Source organism: Seriola dumerili, unplaced genomic scaffold (genome assembly GCF_002260705.1).
Source record: "Seriola dumerili isolate Sdu_G_001 unplaced genomic scaffold, Sdu_1.0 BDQW01000169.1, whole genome shotgun sequence".
Classification (NCBI taxonomy): Eukaryota; Metazoa; Chordata; class Actinopteri; order Carangiformes; family Carangidae; genus Seriola; species Seriola dumerili.
The window spans coordinates 5,748,405-5,763,774 of NW_019174424.1; the positions used below are offsets into that span (position 1 = coordinate 5,748,405).

The window sequence follows — 15,370 nt, forward strand, 5'->3', positions numbered from 1 at the left end:
TGAGTGAGAAGGCAAGGTTCATTTCAGCTCTTGTGTGGACATTTATTGTGTTGGTGGATTGTGCAGCATTACCAGTATCTGCGTCATCCTTCCAGATCCATTTTCATTTCTACTTGACTGACTTGCTTTATCCCATCCTTTTTTCTTTCTCAACCATGTCAATGTAGGAACCAAGCTTTAAAAATGAGAACCAACTTAACAAAGGCAAAACAATCTCTCAAGATATTATTCTTGCACAATACTGCAAATCAACTTGTATGCTTAATACATCCAAAACATTTTTGTCCACTTTGTGCAGCTTTAAACTTTTGCTTCACTATATTCCAAGATTTTTTGTAGTGCTTCAAACTGCACTATACCAGAAGACATTACAGGATGGCTACTTTGTTTTTGACTAGATATTTTTCTGGGCAACCCAATAAATTAATCATCAGAAAGAAAATGACAGGATTCAGGATAGTGATGGCAATCAGCATCTTTATTGAAAAGTTAAAGAGGCCCCAACCATCGGTTCATATTTTATGAACTCTGTTGAAAGGCATCAACTGGATGGTGACTCTTACTCAGCAGACTCAGACTAAAAAAAGGAGGGGAAAATCAATTAGCATTTGCAAATATTCAAATTTAGGAATTAAATTACCTACTAAGTTATTTTCTCTTTTTATGTGGAAACTCAAATATGAAAAACAAGACTTTTTTTTTGATTTACACTATCTTCAGTGGAAATGCACAGCATCAAATCATTTTACTGACCTCTAATGTCAACACAATTTTTACTGTGAACACCCAAACAATCTACAACCAAGTTGTCTTTCATTTATCTTAATATTTAACTTAAAGGACCTCTTAGAAAAAAGGTGCCAAAGAGTAATTTCATGTGACTTACCTTTCCAACATCACGGCTCTTGACTCTCAATTTATTGACCTGGGACTCAGCAATGTCAGCGCGCTCCTGGGCTTCCTCCAGTTCATGCTGAACCTTCCTAAATCTGGACAAGTGACTGTTGGCCTGCTCCTCCTGTGAAAGGTTTGGGGTTACACTGACTTAGTTACAAGACAGTTGATAGTGATAAAATTATTAAATCAACTATCAACTGTCACATTATGTAAATGACTTACAGCCTCCTCAGCCTGTCTCTTGTAAGACTTGACTTTGAGCTGCAGCTTGTCCACCAGATCCTGGAGTCTGTGCACATTCTTCTTGTCCTCCTCAGTCTGTACAGATAAAGGATTACACAGTGAGTGATAAAGAAAAGAGAACTGAAAAGAAGCACAGGTAGTCTTTTGGTGGGAATTACCTGGTATGTCAGCTCCTTCACTCTTCTCTCATACTTGCGGACGCCTTTAACAGCATCAGCTCCACGTCTTTGCTCGGCTTCAACTTCAGATTCCAGCTCACGCACCTTTTAAAGTAATGATAAATAATACAAAACTATTATTAACAAAAGATTAAAGTAGAATTTATTCCACACCGTGAAAGTTTGATGTACCTCAAAAAATTATCTATTGTAAGGTTTTATATTCAGTTCATACCCTGGACTCCAGTTTCTGGAGCTGCTTCTTGCCACCCTCCATGGCGAGGTTCTCAGCCTCATCCAGACGATGCTGCAGGTCCTTGACTGTGACCTCCAGGTTCTTCTTCATCCTCTCCAGGTGAGCACTGGTGTCCTGCTCCTTCTTCAGCTCCTCAGCCATCATGGCAGCCTGAAATGATAAATGGTCTGTAATTACACTTTCATCTAAAAAATCCTTCACAGCACTTGTTGAACACATAAATGAAGACCACATTAAGCATTTCTTGAGATGTAAACTCACATCAGTGATGGCCTTTTTGGCCTTCTCCTCAGCATTTCTTGCTTCCTGAATGGCATCATCCACCTCACCCTGAACTTGCACAAGGTCAGACTCCAGCTTCTTCTTGGTGTTCAGAAGACTGGTATTCTGAATGTTTAAGACAAGTCATGTTTAATATAATTCATATAACATATTTTCAAGAATACTAGTTTATTCTGAATGAAACCGGAAAGAAACCTGAGAGTGAAGCAGTCCGACACGCTCACTAGCATCAACCAACTCCTGCTCAGCCACTTTGCGTCCTCTCTCTGTCTGCTCCAGAGCGACTCTCAGCTCCTCAATCTCAGCCACCATCAGGCCATTTCTGCGCTCCACCATGACAACCTGCTCCTTCATGTCTTCCTGTCCTCTGACGGCATCATCAAGGTGCAGTAGGGCATCCTGATAAGGACAAGAAAAAAACTGGTTGACTTTCTTTCCTCTTCAACATTTTTTTCATTTAGCAATAAAACAAAACTCACCTTAAGCTGTCCCTGGACATTTCTCAGTTGTTTCTGTGCTTCAGCAGCCTGCCTGTTGGAATGGCTCAGCTGAATCTCCATCTCATTCAGGTCTCCCTCCATCTTCTTCTTGACTCTCAGGGCATCATTTCTGCTCCTGACCTCAGCATCAAGAGTGCTCTGCATGGAGTCCATCACCCTCTGGCTGTTCCTCTTGATCTGCTCCATCTCCTCATCCTTCTCTGCCAGCTTCCTGTCAACCTCACCCTTGACCTGGTTGAGCTCAAGCTGAATACGGAGAATCTTGGCCTCCTCATGTTCCAGTGTGCCCTTGGAGTAATAGCAACAATTAAAAACTAATAGCTTGTACTAGCTTCATTTAAATATATTGACATATGTGAAGCAAAATACAAAATTCAAACAAGGGTTTTCAGTAAAAGCAAGGATGTCATTTGTAGTGGCATATCAATGTGCAAAAAAACTAACTTTGTCAGTGGGAGGAAAAGATGCTACTTTGAACAACTTTATCAGTTTCATTTGCCCGACTAAAGAATTGAGTGACTGCTGATTGGTGTTTGTTAACTCCCTGTCAACTCCTGATGTTGTTGTACCTCAGCTTCCTCCAGTGCTGACTGAATTTCAGTCTTCTCAGTCTCCACTGTCTTCTTGGCTTTCTCCAGCTCATGGATGCTCTTTCCAGTCTCACCAATCTGTTCAGTCAGGTCTGAGATCTCCTCTACACAGGAAAACAGTACAAAACAAAACACATTACACTCATAGGAGTGGGTTTATAATCAATATTATTTTCACTTACAGTAAGTATAAAAGTTAACATACGCTGCAGGTTCTTGTTCTCTCTCTTGATGGTCTCCAGGTGATCCAGAGCCTCCTCATAAGAGTTCTTCATCTTGAACAGTTCAGTGCTGAGAGAGCGAGCCTCCTTCTGGGCTCCTTCCAGCTCTGCCTGGCCCTCCTCATACTTCTGTTTCCATTCTGCAAGGACCTAGATTTGTATAGGTTAATTAAATGATTGGTTACTACTTCAGGTATGTTTTCTTCAGATAAAATTGGTTTTGATTTCCAGTTGAAATATTTACCTTATCAAAGTTCCTCTGCTTCTTGTCAAGGTTAGCAGCCAGACTATTTGCTCTCTCCACATCAATCATGAGGTCCTCCACCTCACCCTGCAGCCTCTGCTTGGTCTTCTCCAAAGAGGCACACTTAGAGTTGACAGCCTCAATGGATTCCTCAGCGTCCTGCAGGCGCTGGGCAAGCTTTTTCCTGTCATTGAGAATAATTAATTTGTTAATTTCTATTGTTAATTTGAACAAATAAATTTAAGGAAAATGAATTAAAACAAGGAATAGGTAGTTATATACTTAGCCTCCTCCAGTTCCTCAGTGCGCTGGATAGCATCAGTCTCATATTTGGTTCTCCACTGAGCCACCTCACTGTTGGCCTTGGACATTCCTCGCTGCAGCTCAGCCTTGGCCTCCTGCTCCTCCTCAAACTGCTCTCTGAGCAGATCGCAGTCATGGCGGGCTGACTGAACAGCGTGGGCCAGGGCATTCTTGGCCTGTTGAACATGACAAAACATTTTAACTTACCAATGAAGCGAAAAATATTGTGTCAATAAGTACTTCATCAAGTTGAAACATGTCAATTTAGTTATTTAGTTGCTTGGGAGACCAGCGATACATTACTTGGTATCTTCCACAAGATGCTTGTTTAATCATTATTTTATTTATGTTATTCATTTTAAGGAGAGAGGGATTATTGTAATACCTTGACTTCCTCCTCAATGTGTCTCTTGAGCTCCTCAATCTGCTGAGTGAAGGCCTGCTTGCCCCTGGTCAGCTGGGAAACAAGAGCTTCCTTCTCCTCAAGCTGGCGAGAAAACTCACCTGAAGGACATTGTATAAATGAATTTATAAAAACTGATTAACCCACCAACAGCCAAGTTTTTATTAAAGGTGACTCACCATTCTCTGTCTGCAGTCTTGCCTTATGTGCATTAATGTCATTCAACTGGCGAACATTCTCATCATTTTTGGCTTTGAGCTCACTCAGCTGGTCCTCAAGAGTTCTGCACATTTTCTCCAAGTTGCCCTGTCAAAAATGCATGTGCTATATTTAAAAAATATGTATTTTTTTTCTCGCCCAGTGTCAGCTGGGATTGGCTTCAGCCGCCTGCAACCCTCAAAAGGACAAGCAGTATAGCTAATGGATGGACTGATGATTGTATTTTGAAAACATAAACATATATTGCTTTTCAATAGATACTTTGGTGTATAGTTCTACATGGTTCTATCCTTACCTAACTACCATAATCATCTAAAACAGTTTAATGTTATTAGCTTTAAACCTAAGGGTAGAAAGGTAAAACCTTTACCTATAAATAAGCCACTCCCCAAGAGATCTGCACATTTTCTCCAAGTTGCCTTACAACAACATGAAAGCTTTCCATTTCTCCCAGACTTAAAGCTGCTACAATGCTTTATAATTACAGTTCATATTTCCAAGCGTGATAAAAGGCAAACCCCTCACTTGTAAACAAACCACTCACCTTTGCTTTGGCGACAGCCTCCATGTTGCTGGTGAGGTCATCAATCTCCATCTTGTACTCGCTCTTCTCCTTCTCCAGCTTCTGCTTGACACGCTGGAGGTTGTCGATCTGCTCTCCCAGCTCTGCAACACTATCAGCCTGCTTCTTGCGAAGAGCTGATGCGGTAGATTCATGCTGCAGGGTTGACTCTTCAAGGTCTCGACGCAGCTTCTGGAACTCAGCCTCACGCTTCTTGTTCATCTCAATCTGAGCGGCTGTTGCTCCACCAGCTTCCTCAAGCCTCTCACTGATCTCCTCCAGCTCCCTGGAGAGGTCAGCCCTCTGCTTCTCAACCTTAGCCCGAGCAGCCCTCTCAGCTTCAATCTCTTCCTCCAGCTCCTCAATGCGAGCCTACATTTGATGGTAGTAACATCAGGAACGCTTGTTGACTAGAGCATTTTGTTTTTGATCCACTCAGTTTACAATTAATGTAAAATAATATTACCTGGAGTTCCTTGATCTTCTTCTGAAGCTGAGCACCCAGGGACTGTTCATCCTCAATCTTGCTGAGGAGCTGGCTTATCTCAAAGTCTTTCCTTGATGGGGAGACCAAGAAAGCTTTCACTGTCATAGTTTATACTGTTGTTGTAGTGTAATGTGTCAGATGCTGAAAAGAGAATTGATCAGCTAAAACAAAGAAAAACCTACTTCTTGATTTTCTCATCAGATTGCTGCTTCTCATTCTCCAGATCCATGATGGATTCCTGGGCCAGTTTCAGATCTCCCTCAAGCTTCCTCTTGGCTCTCTCAAGGTCCATGCGGAGCTTCTTCTCTTGCTCCAGAGATCCCTCAAGCTAGGACATAACACTTGTCAATTATAACTGAACAATAAAAGATCACGAAAGAGGGTCAAAGCAATTGTTGACTTACATCGTCCACTTGCTGTTCCAGCTTTGTCTTGGCCTTGGTCAGAGTGTTGACTTTGTCTTCCTCTGCCTGGAGATCATCCAGTGTTTGCTGGTGGGCCTCTTGGAGTGCTTTCTTCTCCTTGGTTAACTTGGCAATAGACTCATCTTGAGATGCCATCTCCTCTGTGAGGTTTTTCACCTGAAAATTGTATGAAAGGCACATTTGAATGTCAACCATATATCTAAAAAATGAATGTACATGTATTTAAGTTTCGACTTAAATGAACTGAACCTTGTTTTCAGTGGCATGTTTCTCTTTCTCCACTTTAGCTAAGGTGAGCTCCAAGTCATCAATGTCCTTCTTCAGCTCAGAGCATTCATCCTCCAGCTTCCTCTTCTTGGCAGTCAGCTCAGCATTGATTTCCTCTTCATCCTCCAGTCTCTCAGTTGTCTCTTTGAGTTTGGCCTCGAGCTGGATTTTGCTCTTAATGAGCCCTTCACACCTTTCCTCAGCATCAGATAGGTTCTCACCTTCCTATATTTTGAGCATATATGTGGTATTATTAGTATTTAGACACACACAGAACATCTGACTGAAAAGGATCCGACTGTATAGTTTTTTTTTCAATTGACCCAACGTCACTTATATTTCTGTGATCTACTCACAGATGCTACTTGTAGTTGCAGGTCATTCTTCTCCTGCAGCAGGGAAACCATCTTCTCCTCCAATTCCTTCTTCTTGGCCAGGGCAGTAGCCAGGTCTGATTGCATCTTCTCATAATTCTCCTTCATCTGTTGGAGCTCCTTCTCAGTCTCAGCACTCTTCAAAAGAGGCTTGATCTTGAAGTACAGGTTCATCCATGGCCAATTTTTCACATTCATGAATGAACGGATATTGTACTGGATGCTGAAGATGGATTCCCTGGAAAACATATTTACAGATATTTTGTCATTTCTACTGCTATGTGATTTCATGGAAATGCTGAGGATAACTATTGAAGAAAAATACAGTATCTATACAATTGGACAGTACAGTCTAGTATTACATGAAAATCCTACCTCCTCTCCATCATCTTAACAAACTCCTTCCTCATGAGGTATCCTCTGCAGAGAGCCTGAGTCATGGTTACCAATGTAGCCAGTTTGTCATCTCTCATCTCCTCCAGGGTACCCAGCAGACCAGCTTTGAAGAACACCTATGTTGTTTCATTTAAATAATTAAATAAATGAAGCAAACATACATACTGGAGTACACTAGTGATGAAGTTGTGAGATTGTACCTTTGTGTGCCCAAACTTGTACTGAGTGTGGTCCACATCAATGGAGCCCAGCAGCTTCTCTGAAGCTTTCTTGTTGTCAATGAACTGTCCCTCAGGGATGACACTGGCATTCAATACTTTGTATCTACAAGACAAAATGATATTGTTACTTGTATTTTCCTTTCATATCTTCCTTGTGTTAACCACCACAATGCCTCATCTGAAATCAGCCTGACTTTCATATAATGAAAACTGTAGACACCTCTGCTTGAAGTCACCATAGAGGATTCTGCTGGGGAAGCCCTTTCTGCAGATTCTGATGCCTTCCAGCACACCGTTACACCTCAGTTGGTGGATGACCAAGAAGTTCTCCATAAGACCTGAGAGTAAATGAATACATTTTAAAATATTTCTTTGTAACACAGTGTAACATAAAATGCAAAAAGCAGGTCTCTGGGCTTCTTACCTGGGGTCTTGGTTTCATTGGGAATCAGGCAACGCACAAAGTGAGGATGAGTGCTCCTCAAGTTGGTCATCAGCTTGCCCAAGTTCTCCTGTGGATCACAATTATAAGATAATAGGTCAAACATTATTTCAAGATGTGAGTTTTAATTGTTATCCAGTGATGAAACAATACATACTCTGAAAAGAGCAGACACAGTCTGGAAGGAGCCACCCTTCTTCTTACCGCCCTTCTTGCCGCCACCACCAGCTTCAATCAGCAAAAGCAATGTATTAGTCACTCTGTTTTACCAAAAAAAGTTTCATCAATGCCACTGAATAAATTGCCTTTGTTTTATCTGTCCAGATTTACATGAAAACTGCATGTTTTAACCAAGTAACATAAATTAACTGATTAACAGTTTTGACTGATGAGAGTCTCACCATCAGCGCCAGCATGGGCAGCATACAGAAGAGCAAGCAGTTTGTTTGAAGACTTCTGGTAGAGCTGAACAACTGAGTCGTTCAGGGGGTCCTTGTTCTTGTCCAGCCAGCCACTGATATTGTAGTCCACTGTACCAGCATAGTGCACCAGGGAGAAGTGAGCCTCAGCCTTGCCCTTTGCAGGTTTTGGCTTCTCAAAGGCCTTGGTTTTGCCAAGATGCTGATCATGCAGCTTGTTCTTGAAAGTTGTGTCAGAGGCCTTGGGGAACATGCACTCCTCTTCAAGGATGGAGAAGATGCCCATTGGCTGAGAAGAATTTACATTTCATGTTAAAAATTAAGCTGTGGAAGCAACAATTTACAGATGAAAAAATGAATGAATCATGTTTAACTGAGTGGCCACTTACCTTCTCAATAAGCTCAATGCAGGCAGCCAAGTCCATACCAAAGTCAATGAACTCCCATTCAATGCCTTCTTTCTTGTACTCCTCTTGCTCCAAGACAAACATGTGGTGGTTGAAAAACTGTTGCAGTTTCTCATTGGTGAAGTTGATGCAGAGTTGCTCCAAGCTGTTGAACTGTAATTACAGAAATATATTCAAGTGCTTTGCTTAATCGTTTTCATATGTTATACTGCTTAGATGTTTTTCTGATCACTCACATCAAAGATCTCAAATCCAGCGATATCCAACACCCCAATGAAGTACTGTCTTGGCTGCTTTGTGTCCAGCATCTCATTGATACGGATGACCATCCACAAGAACATTTTCTCATAGATAGACTTGCACAGAGCGCTAACGGAATTGTTGACCTAAAAACAATGGCAACATTTTGAAAACCCTGCTTGGATTTCTAACCAGTCTTTGATATTTGTAGATGTTTCACATTTACTCTTTTTTTGTACCTGTGGAACGGTCTGACCTTTGGTCACCATCTCATTTCCGACCTTGACTCTTGGGTAGCACAGGGCTTTCAGCATATCAGCTGAGTTCAGGCCCAAGAGGTAAGCGATTTTATCAGCCTCTAATGGAAAGGTGGACAAGAGTGCTAAGTACACATGGACTTGAATAGTATTTTCAGATCAGAAAACTTACATGAGTGTGGTATTATTTCGATTATTACCCTCATTGCCATCAGGTTCAGCCTGCTCCTCACGCTGCTTCTGCTTGAATTTCATGTTGCCATGATGCATCACAGCACCAGTGAGCTTGTAGATACCCAATTTCTCCTCAGCAGTGAAACCTAAGATGTCAATCGCAGTCTGCAGTGGAAATGAAGTAAGGTTATCAGTAATTTCAACATTTACTTAATTATATTCTTTATTTAACTAGTTTGTCATCTTACATCTGTTGCAATGAACTCCTCCACATCATCAATGCTTTTGACCGTGATTTCACCCTGACTGATCATATGATAGTCATAGGGGTTGGTGCTGATCAGAAGAGCCTCTAGAAGGGCAAACACAAAATTCATGAGGTTTTCTTTTGATACTGTTTGTAGTGTTTTTACAATTTTAAGACATCTTTTAACATACCCAGAAGCTCAGGCTTGTGGCCTGTCATCAGCTGATAGAAGATATGGTAGCTCCTCTCAGCAGACAACTGGAAGGTGACACGTGACTTCTCCAGCAGATCTATGTTTAACAAATCAAAGGCAGACAATATATTCCATGTATTACGTCATCCAACAAATATCAATGAAACCGTTTCCAAACTGGCATCATACCAAAGTGCAAGTTCAAACAAAGTAGACATGGACTTACAAGTTTCAATATCTGCTGAGGACAGTTTGCCACTGGTTCCAAAATGAATTCTGATGAATTTACCCTAAATATATCAGATTTTGGTTAGTATGATACTGGATATGCAGCTCAAAAAACTAATGTTAATTAGCTTATTTTTACTCACAAAACGAGAGGAGTTGTCATTCCTGATAGTCTTGGCATTACCATAAGCCTCCAGCAGAGGGTTGGCTGCAATGATTTGATCTTCCAGGGAACCCTACAAAAAGATATTAGAACATATCTTGTAGATTGTTTACAATGCATAAACAGATAAATCTCTGACTATTTTTTCTGTAAAGACCATTTTACCTGCATCTTTCCAGGTGCTGCATCTGCTTTCTTACCTCCAGTCATTGCAATTGTTGCAAAGTACTGGATGACACGCTTGGTGTTGACAGTCTTTCCTGCACCAGATTCTCCTCTAGGGGAAGGGAGGGATATCTTGAGTTTTTTTTTTCATATCTTTAATCTGTAATATTATTCCGTTAATTGTATATTACTCACGTGATGAGGATAGACTGGTTCTCACGGTCTGAAATGAACAAATACATTAGATAATATTAAATACATTAACAACATAAAATCAAATAAATATATATGGTTGTAATAGAGACATATTTCATGTCACATCTGCTGTGTCTCATTTAGTGTGTCATGTGTCCTCCTTAAATAAAATATCTTACCAGTGAGCATGGCCTGATAGGCATTGTCAGAGATGGAGAAGATGTGGGGTGGAGCCTCAATCCTCTTCTTGCCTCTGTATGCATTCACAACAACAGCATCATACACAGGAAGCCACTTGTATGGGTTCACGACGACACAGAACAGGCCAGAGTATGTCTGGAAAAGAGAGGAGAGTGCACTCTGAAAGTCATTACATCTATATTCAACATTTACACCATTTCAGTTTGAACTTCATTTTGAGCAGTAATGTGGAGAAAACAAACCACCACTAGAAAAAGGTTGTTTATTGTTGATCTGTATCCCCTCACTGATCTAAATGTTAAGTTACACACTTACGTAGATCATCCATGATGCATAACGATCTTTGAGGTTATACAACACGCAAGGCTCATTGAGGTGGGTCATCATGGCCATGTCCTCAATCTTGTCAAACTTTGGAGGATTCATGGGATGGATGTCATCCTCTTTTACAGTGACTGTCTGAATAGGAAATAGAGTTCATACATTTTCTTTTACAAAGATATTTCATACAAAGTTTTATCAGTTCGATGACATCAACCTTTACAGTTAAAGTCTGTGAATGAAACAGGTGGACAAAAATGCATTTTAATATAGTATTTCAAATTGTGTAATTATTCACCTACCTTTCCTGTAACTGTGTCAACTGTGGCTTTGCCACCCTCTTTTTTGGTGAGTTTACCCTTGAGGTACATCTCATCAGCATCAACCACAAAGTAGGCTGTTTTGGCATCAAAAGGAGTGTTTTGTGCCTCAATCCTCTCTCTCTCTGGCTTCCGGAGGTAGATGGCCGCCGGGCCATATTGCTCCATTTCCGCGTCTGTGCTCATGGTGGCACTTTAGTCGAGACTGAAAAATGAGAGTCCATGATAGTTAACATATCAACATGCAATCTCTGTGGTGTATTTTCCATCTGATATTGGAGATTTCATGCGTTTTTTTATGGTGAGCTTATACCTCAGCTCGTTTCAAAAAAGAATGAGCGGTGTAGTCTCTGGAGGAGTCTCAAGATGCTATGAAAAGATAATTAAACACAAACACATAAAGTTTAGTTGGTTTTTCATTTAAATTTAGTTGTGGAAATTCTATCAATTTAAGAACATTTAGATGAGACTGAGAAGGTGGAAGTTCAAAAGAGTCTATAATTGTGTTGAATGATTTTAGTAGTGTTCGTATTTGAATATTATGGAGATTGTTCTATTGCAGAAATGTCTTACCTCCGTATGTGAACTGAGTGGCACAGTTGTGTTGTTGCCCAAGGATGCTTTTCAAGAGAGATTGGGATGGTCATTGGATAGGACACAAAATTAAAACATTTTACACTGCCTAGCAGTTACACTACTTAAATTTTAACATATTTGTGGAAGCTTTTATGGCTCAATAAGCCTTTACAATTAATTCTGTTATGTGAGTACCTATACTACTATCAAGACCATTTTCATAGCCTCATCAGTGAATCCAAAGTGTTTTTATATTTCAAAGAACATCAAATTACAGGTTCATTGCAAAGCTTTTCTAGGTTAAGAGTAGTTGAACTCTTAAGAGTAGTTGCCAAATTTATTTATAAATATAAATAAATATTTGTAAATAATATCTTTGATTAAAAATATTATCTCTTAAAGATTACTTGACATGAAAAACATAACAAACAGAGTCAGTTAGATAACAAAGAGTCATGCAATATTTATGAAATATTAAGTAAAATAGAATTTGAGAAGTGTAAAGACACGCAAAGCACTAACCTGTGTGGGATGCCTTTCAGTTCTCAGAGGAGTCTGAAGCTACTTCTTATATAGACGCTGGAACTGCCTGGTCAGCAGCAGCCTGCCTCTCAATTTGGTCAAACATCCCTGTCATCTCAAGAATCATCTTGTGACATTGCAGGTTTAGTAGGCTTTTTGTGTGTGTAAGATATAACATTGCTTAATTTTTGAAACAATATTTAAACAAGACAACTGAAAAATGTTAAATCACTCCAGTAAGCCAAGATAAGAATTTTAGTACAATTTTAATAAGACTGAAAATTAAAAGATAGAAACTAAGCTAATAGAAAAGGTTCAAATTGTATTATATCATTAGGTACTGTATATTTTAGTCTCTCATGTTTTATGTATGGTACACAATAAGATCAAAACATAACTAATTTTACAAATAAAGATTTAAATAATCTATTATTGGAGTTGTGCCTTCACATCCCTTTTTTAATGCATAAACTGTTTGCTCTTAGTAAGATACACTTAAATGTCATTGGTATTGAGTGTCAGTGTCAGCATATCCACATTTCAGATCTTTGAAATACATTAAAACTGAGTATCATGGAGATTTTATGAGTATCGCCAATATCTGTAAAATAACACTTAGCTTTGCTACTTTATATCCCTCACACATGATACATTAATTTTGAAGAGAATGCCATATAACATTATTATCATGCAGTGAGTTTCATAGAGAAGCATTGGATTTAACTTTCTTTCTGCTTACAAAATGTAGGAGTGATGGTAATAAAGTATGTCCCCAAAATAGTTGCTGTGCAATAGACACCCTGGTTTTTGAACCACTAATTTGCTCCAATAAATAATTTACTCATATAAATTTAGATTCTGACTAACTTGAGAGGGATTTCATCGTTTTATAATGAGATGTTGTCTGTACTTACCCTTGCAATGAAACATGCTCATAGCCAGGTTTGGAACTTAATTTTGGAGAAGCACCCAAGTGGTGCTGGTATACAGTTGCAGGCCATTGGCACATCTCATATTCCTCTAATAAAATTGAATGTAAGGCCCTTTCCATGAAGTTCAAGTGGTATGACACCTTGCCTTAAAAGGACAAGAAAGATGTTTGCCAACCAGGCTGAGATAAGACCTATATTAAGTCCTACTTGGATATCAAAGCTCTTTATCCTGGTGCCACATTTGATTCAAAGGATGTTGTTGGTGTTATGGAAACTCAGTGTCCTTGAAAAACTATGCAACTCTGGTTTTCAGACATTGCTGGCATTGGCTCCAAAATCAAATTGCCTACATAACTGTGAAAATAACAATTGTCCAAGTGTCTTTTGCATCTATTAACACTGAATTACACAATAGTTTTAATATCATTTTTATAACTTAATATTCAACCTTGTAACTATAAACTGTAAACTTACCAAACCTTTTAGAAATTGCAGCCCCCTTAACTGTTCACAGTTGGCTTATTCATTTATATTTAAACAATAATAATAATTACATCTCATGTATCCTAATACAGTTCTTTTCAGTCACTAACAAGCATTTGTCCAACCAGTTGTCACATTTTCAAAACTCTAAACACAATTAGCAGAGCATCAGTGTTTTGTGGCCATACCATTCACACATTTCATGTCGTTTTCACACAATATGCAGTCAGTGAACACATTTCCACAATGCTTACATTTTCTTAACAGACAAGCTATACCTCCCAACAAAATTATGGATTGTTTTTGTATTATTTACGAATGTTAACACACAACATCCCACAATAGCAAAAACAATATTCCAAACCTTAGATACAGTATAAAAACCTCTGCTTCTGCAATGATATATGCAGTTCAAAAACAATATATCTCAGCTGATAATAAACAAACAATTGAATAATTGACACACAGCTGATTTATGTTGGGTAAACTGGGCCAACCACAGCTGATTCCAGTCTGGCTTAGACTCAGTGGCAGGGGTTATTTTTTTCTATTACATTGACACTTATACAGTAAAAGGAGGACTTTGAGGAGTGATGTTTTTGGAAACAGAAACAGAAAAAGACAAACACTGTAATGTCTGGATGAGGAAGAGTAAGAGCAAGGGGCCCAGGGAGAAGAGCAGGCCCAGTGAGAGATGCAGTGAGAGGTGCAGGAGCAGTGAAAGATGCAGTGAGAGGAGCAGCTGCAGTGAGAGGAACAGGGCCAGAGAGAAGAGCAGGCCCAAGGAGAGGTCAAGGTAGAGGTGTAAGAATGCGTTGTGGTGGCATTCCAAGGGCTGCAAGAACAGTAGTCAGTGATGAAATTCGTGCCACTATCATTGACCATGTACTCAACCACGGTCTTTCACTAAGAGAGGCTGGTGAAAGAGTGCTCCTGTAGTAAACAGTAAAGGAAAAAAAAAATGATTTGCTTTTTACTGGAATGCTTTTGAATGTGAACATTACATGTGGACATACAGTTCCCAACCATGAAAATTTGGTGTAAAAACGGTGGATTGCATATTTTGCATGCAAATACCTGTAAAACTGAAACATAAAAGTCTATGCAGTTTTTGTAATGTCAACAATAGCCAGTATTTTGAAACCTGGTGTACTTTGATTGACTGCATGTACCTTGTGAAGTGAAAACAAGTGTTATTCTTTGACATAATAATTTCATTTTGAGTCAGATTTCCAGTGTTTTGGTAAAGTTAGTGTGTGCAGAGAAAGATGTGTTCTATTTTGAAATGAAGAGTTAGTATATATTTAACAAAATGTGTTTTGAGAAGAAAATTATCCATTTGGCCAATTGTGTTTTGTAGGTGTGAGTCTGTGTTAAGAGTTTAGAAAAAGTATCTGAAGTATGGGTAAGCGCTTGTTAGCGATTGAAAAAAACTGTAATATAGACAAACATTTCACCCTTGCAGGAAAACGTGGGGGACAGGGGCACTATGCTGAAATGTATGAATATAGTGAGATTAATTTATTAGAAAAAAAAACAGCACTTCAATAATTAAAAGAATTTTGCATTCTTCTGTGTGTTCATAAGGGCATTGGGAAAATAATAGTCAAGATTATTGTTTTTACAGTGGCAATTATGTTGCATTTTGTAGTTCTTTCAAGTGGCTGTCATTTGAGCTGTAATAACTTGCTGCTTAGTTTTGCACTGTGCACATTTCAGCTGAGCTAGCATTTCTCTTGTGCAGTAAGAGAAGCAGTCATCAGCAGAGCTTACCATGAGTTAAAGACAAATATGTATCTCATTTGTGATTAGAAGTAGAAGATTCCAATTGCGGAAT

The 15,370-nt window shown here is 39.3% G+C and overlaps 1 protein-coding gene across 1 annotated transcript; it reads right to left on the reverse strand.

Moving 5' to 3' along the window:
- Positions 1-472: 472 nt before the first annotated feature.
- LOC111227300 (myosin heavy chain, fast skeletal muscle) lies at positions 473-12,130 on the reverse strand. The gene is made up of 42 exons (XM_022752730.1): positions 12,119-12,130; positions 11,594-11,640; positions 11,334-11,389; positions 11,003-11,225; positions 10,695-10,838; positions 10,358-10,514; positions 10,179-10,206; positions 9,984-10,095; positions 9,799-9,891; positions 9,654-9,717; positions 9,426-9,524; positions 9,236-9,339; positions 9,014-9,152; positions 8,796-8,914; positions 8,553-8,702; positions 8,299-8,469; positions 7,892-8,198; positions 7,648-7,718; positions 7,473-7,560; positions 7,269-7,386; positions 7,028-7,151; positions 6,807-6,943; positions 6,414-6,669; positions 6,040-6,282; positions 5,770-5,946; positions 5,548-5,693; positions 5,345-5,435; positions 4,861-5,250; positions 4,277-4,403; positions 4,080-4,198; positions 3,674-3,870; positions 3,392-3,575; positions 3,132-3,297; positions 2,906-3,030; positions 2,316-2,624; positions 2,032-2,235; positions 1,816-1,941; positions 1,534-1,704; positions 1,299-1,403; positions 1,120-1,215; positions 887-1,018; positions 473-577 (listed from the first exon to the last, which is right to left on the reverse strand). The coding sequence occupies exons 4-42, from the start codon at positions 11,204-11,206 to the stop codon at positions 560-562; spliced, it is 5,811 nt and encodes a 1,936-aa protein (XP_022608451.1). The 5' UTR covers positions 11,207-11,225; positions 11,334-11,389; positions 11,594-11,640; positions 12,119-12,130; the 3' UTR covers positions 473-559.
- Between the last annotated feature and the right edge of the window lie 3,240 nt (positions 12,131-15,370).

Bases quoted from the DNA above. Each gene is read 5' to 3' on its own strand.
- LOC111227300 (XM_022752730.1), bottom strand. From the start codon at position 11,206: ATGAGCACAGACGCGGAAATGGAGCAATATGGCCCGGCGGCCATCTAC. The intron at 9,892-9,983 runs GTAAAATGGTCT...ATCTTTTTGTAG, and splicing joins CAGCACCTGGAAAGATGCAG to GGTTCCCTGGAAGATCAAAT. The intron at 4,199-4,276 runs GTGAGTCACCTT...AATGTCCTTCAG, and splicing joins AAGACTGCAGACAGAGAATG to GTGAGTTTTCTCGCCAGCTT.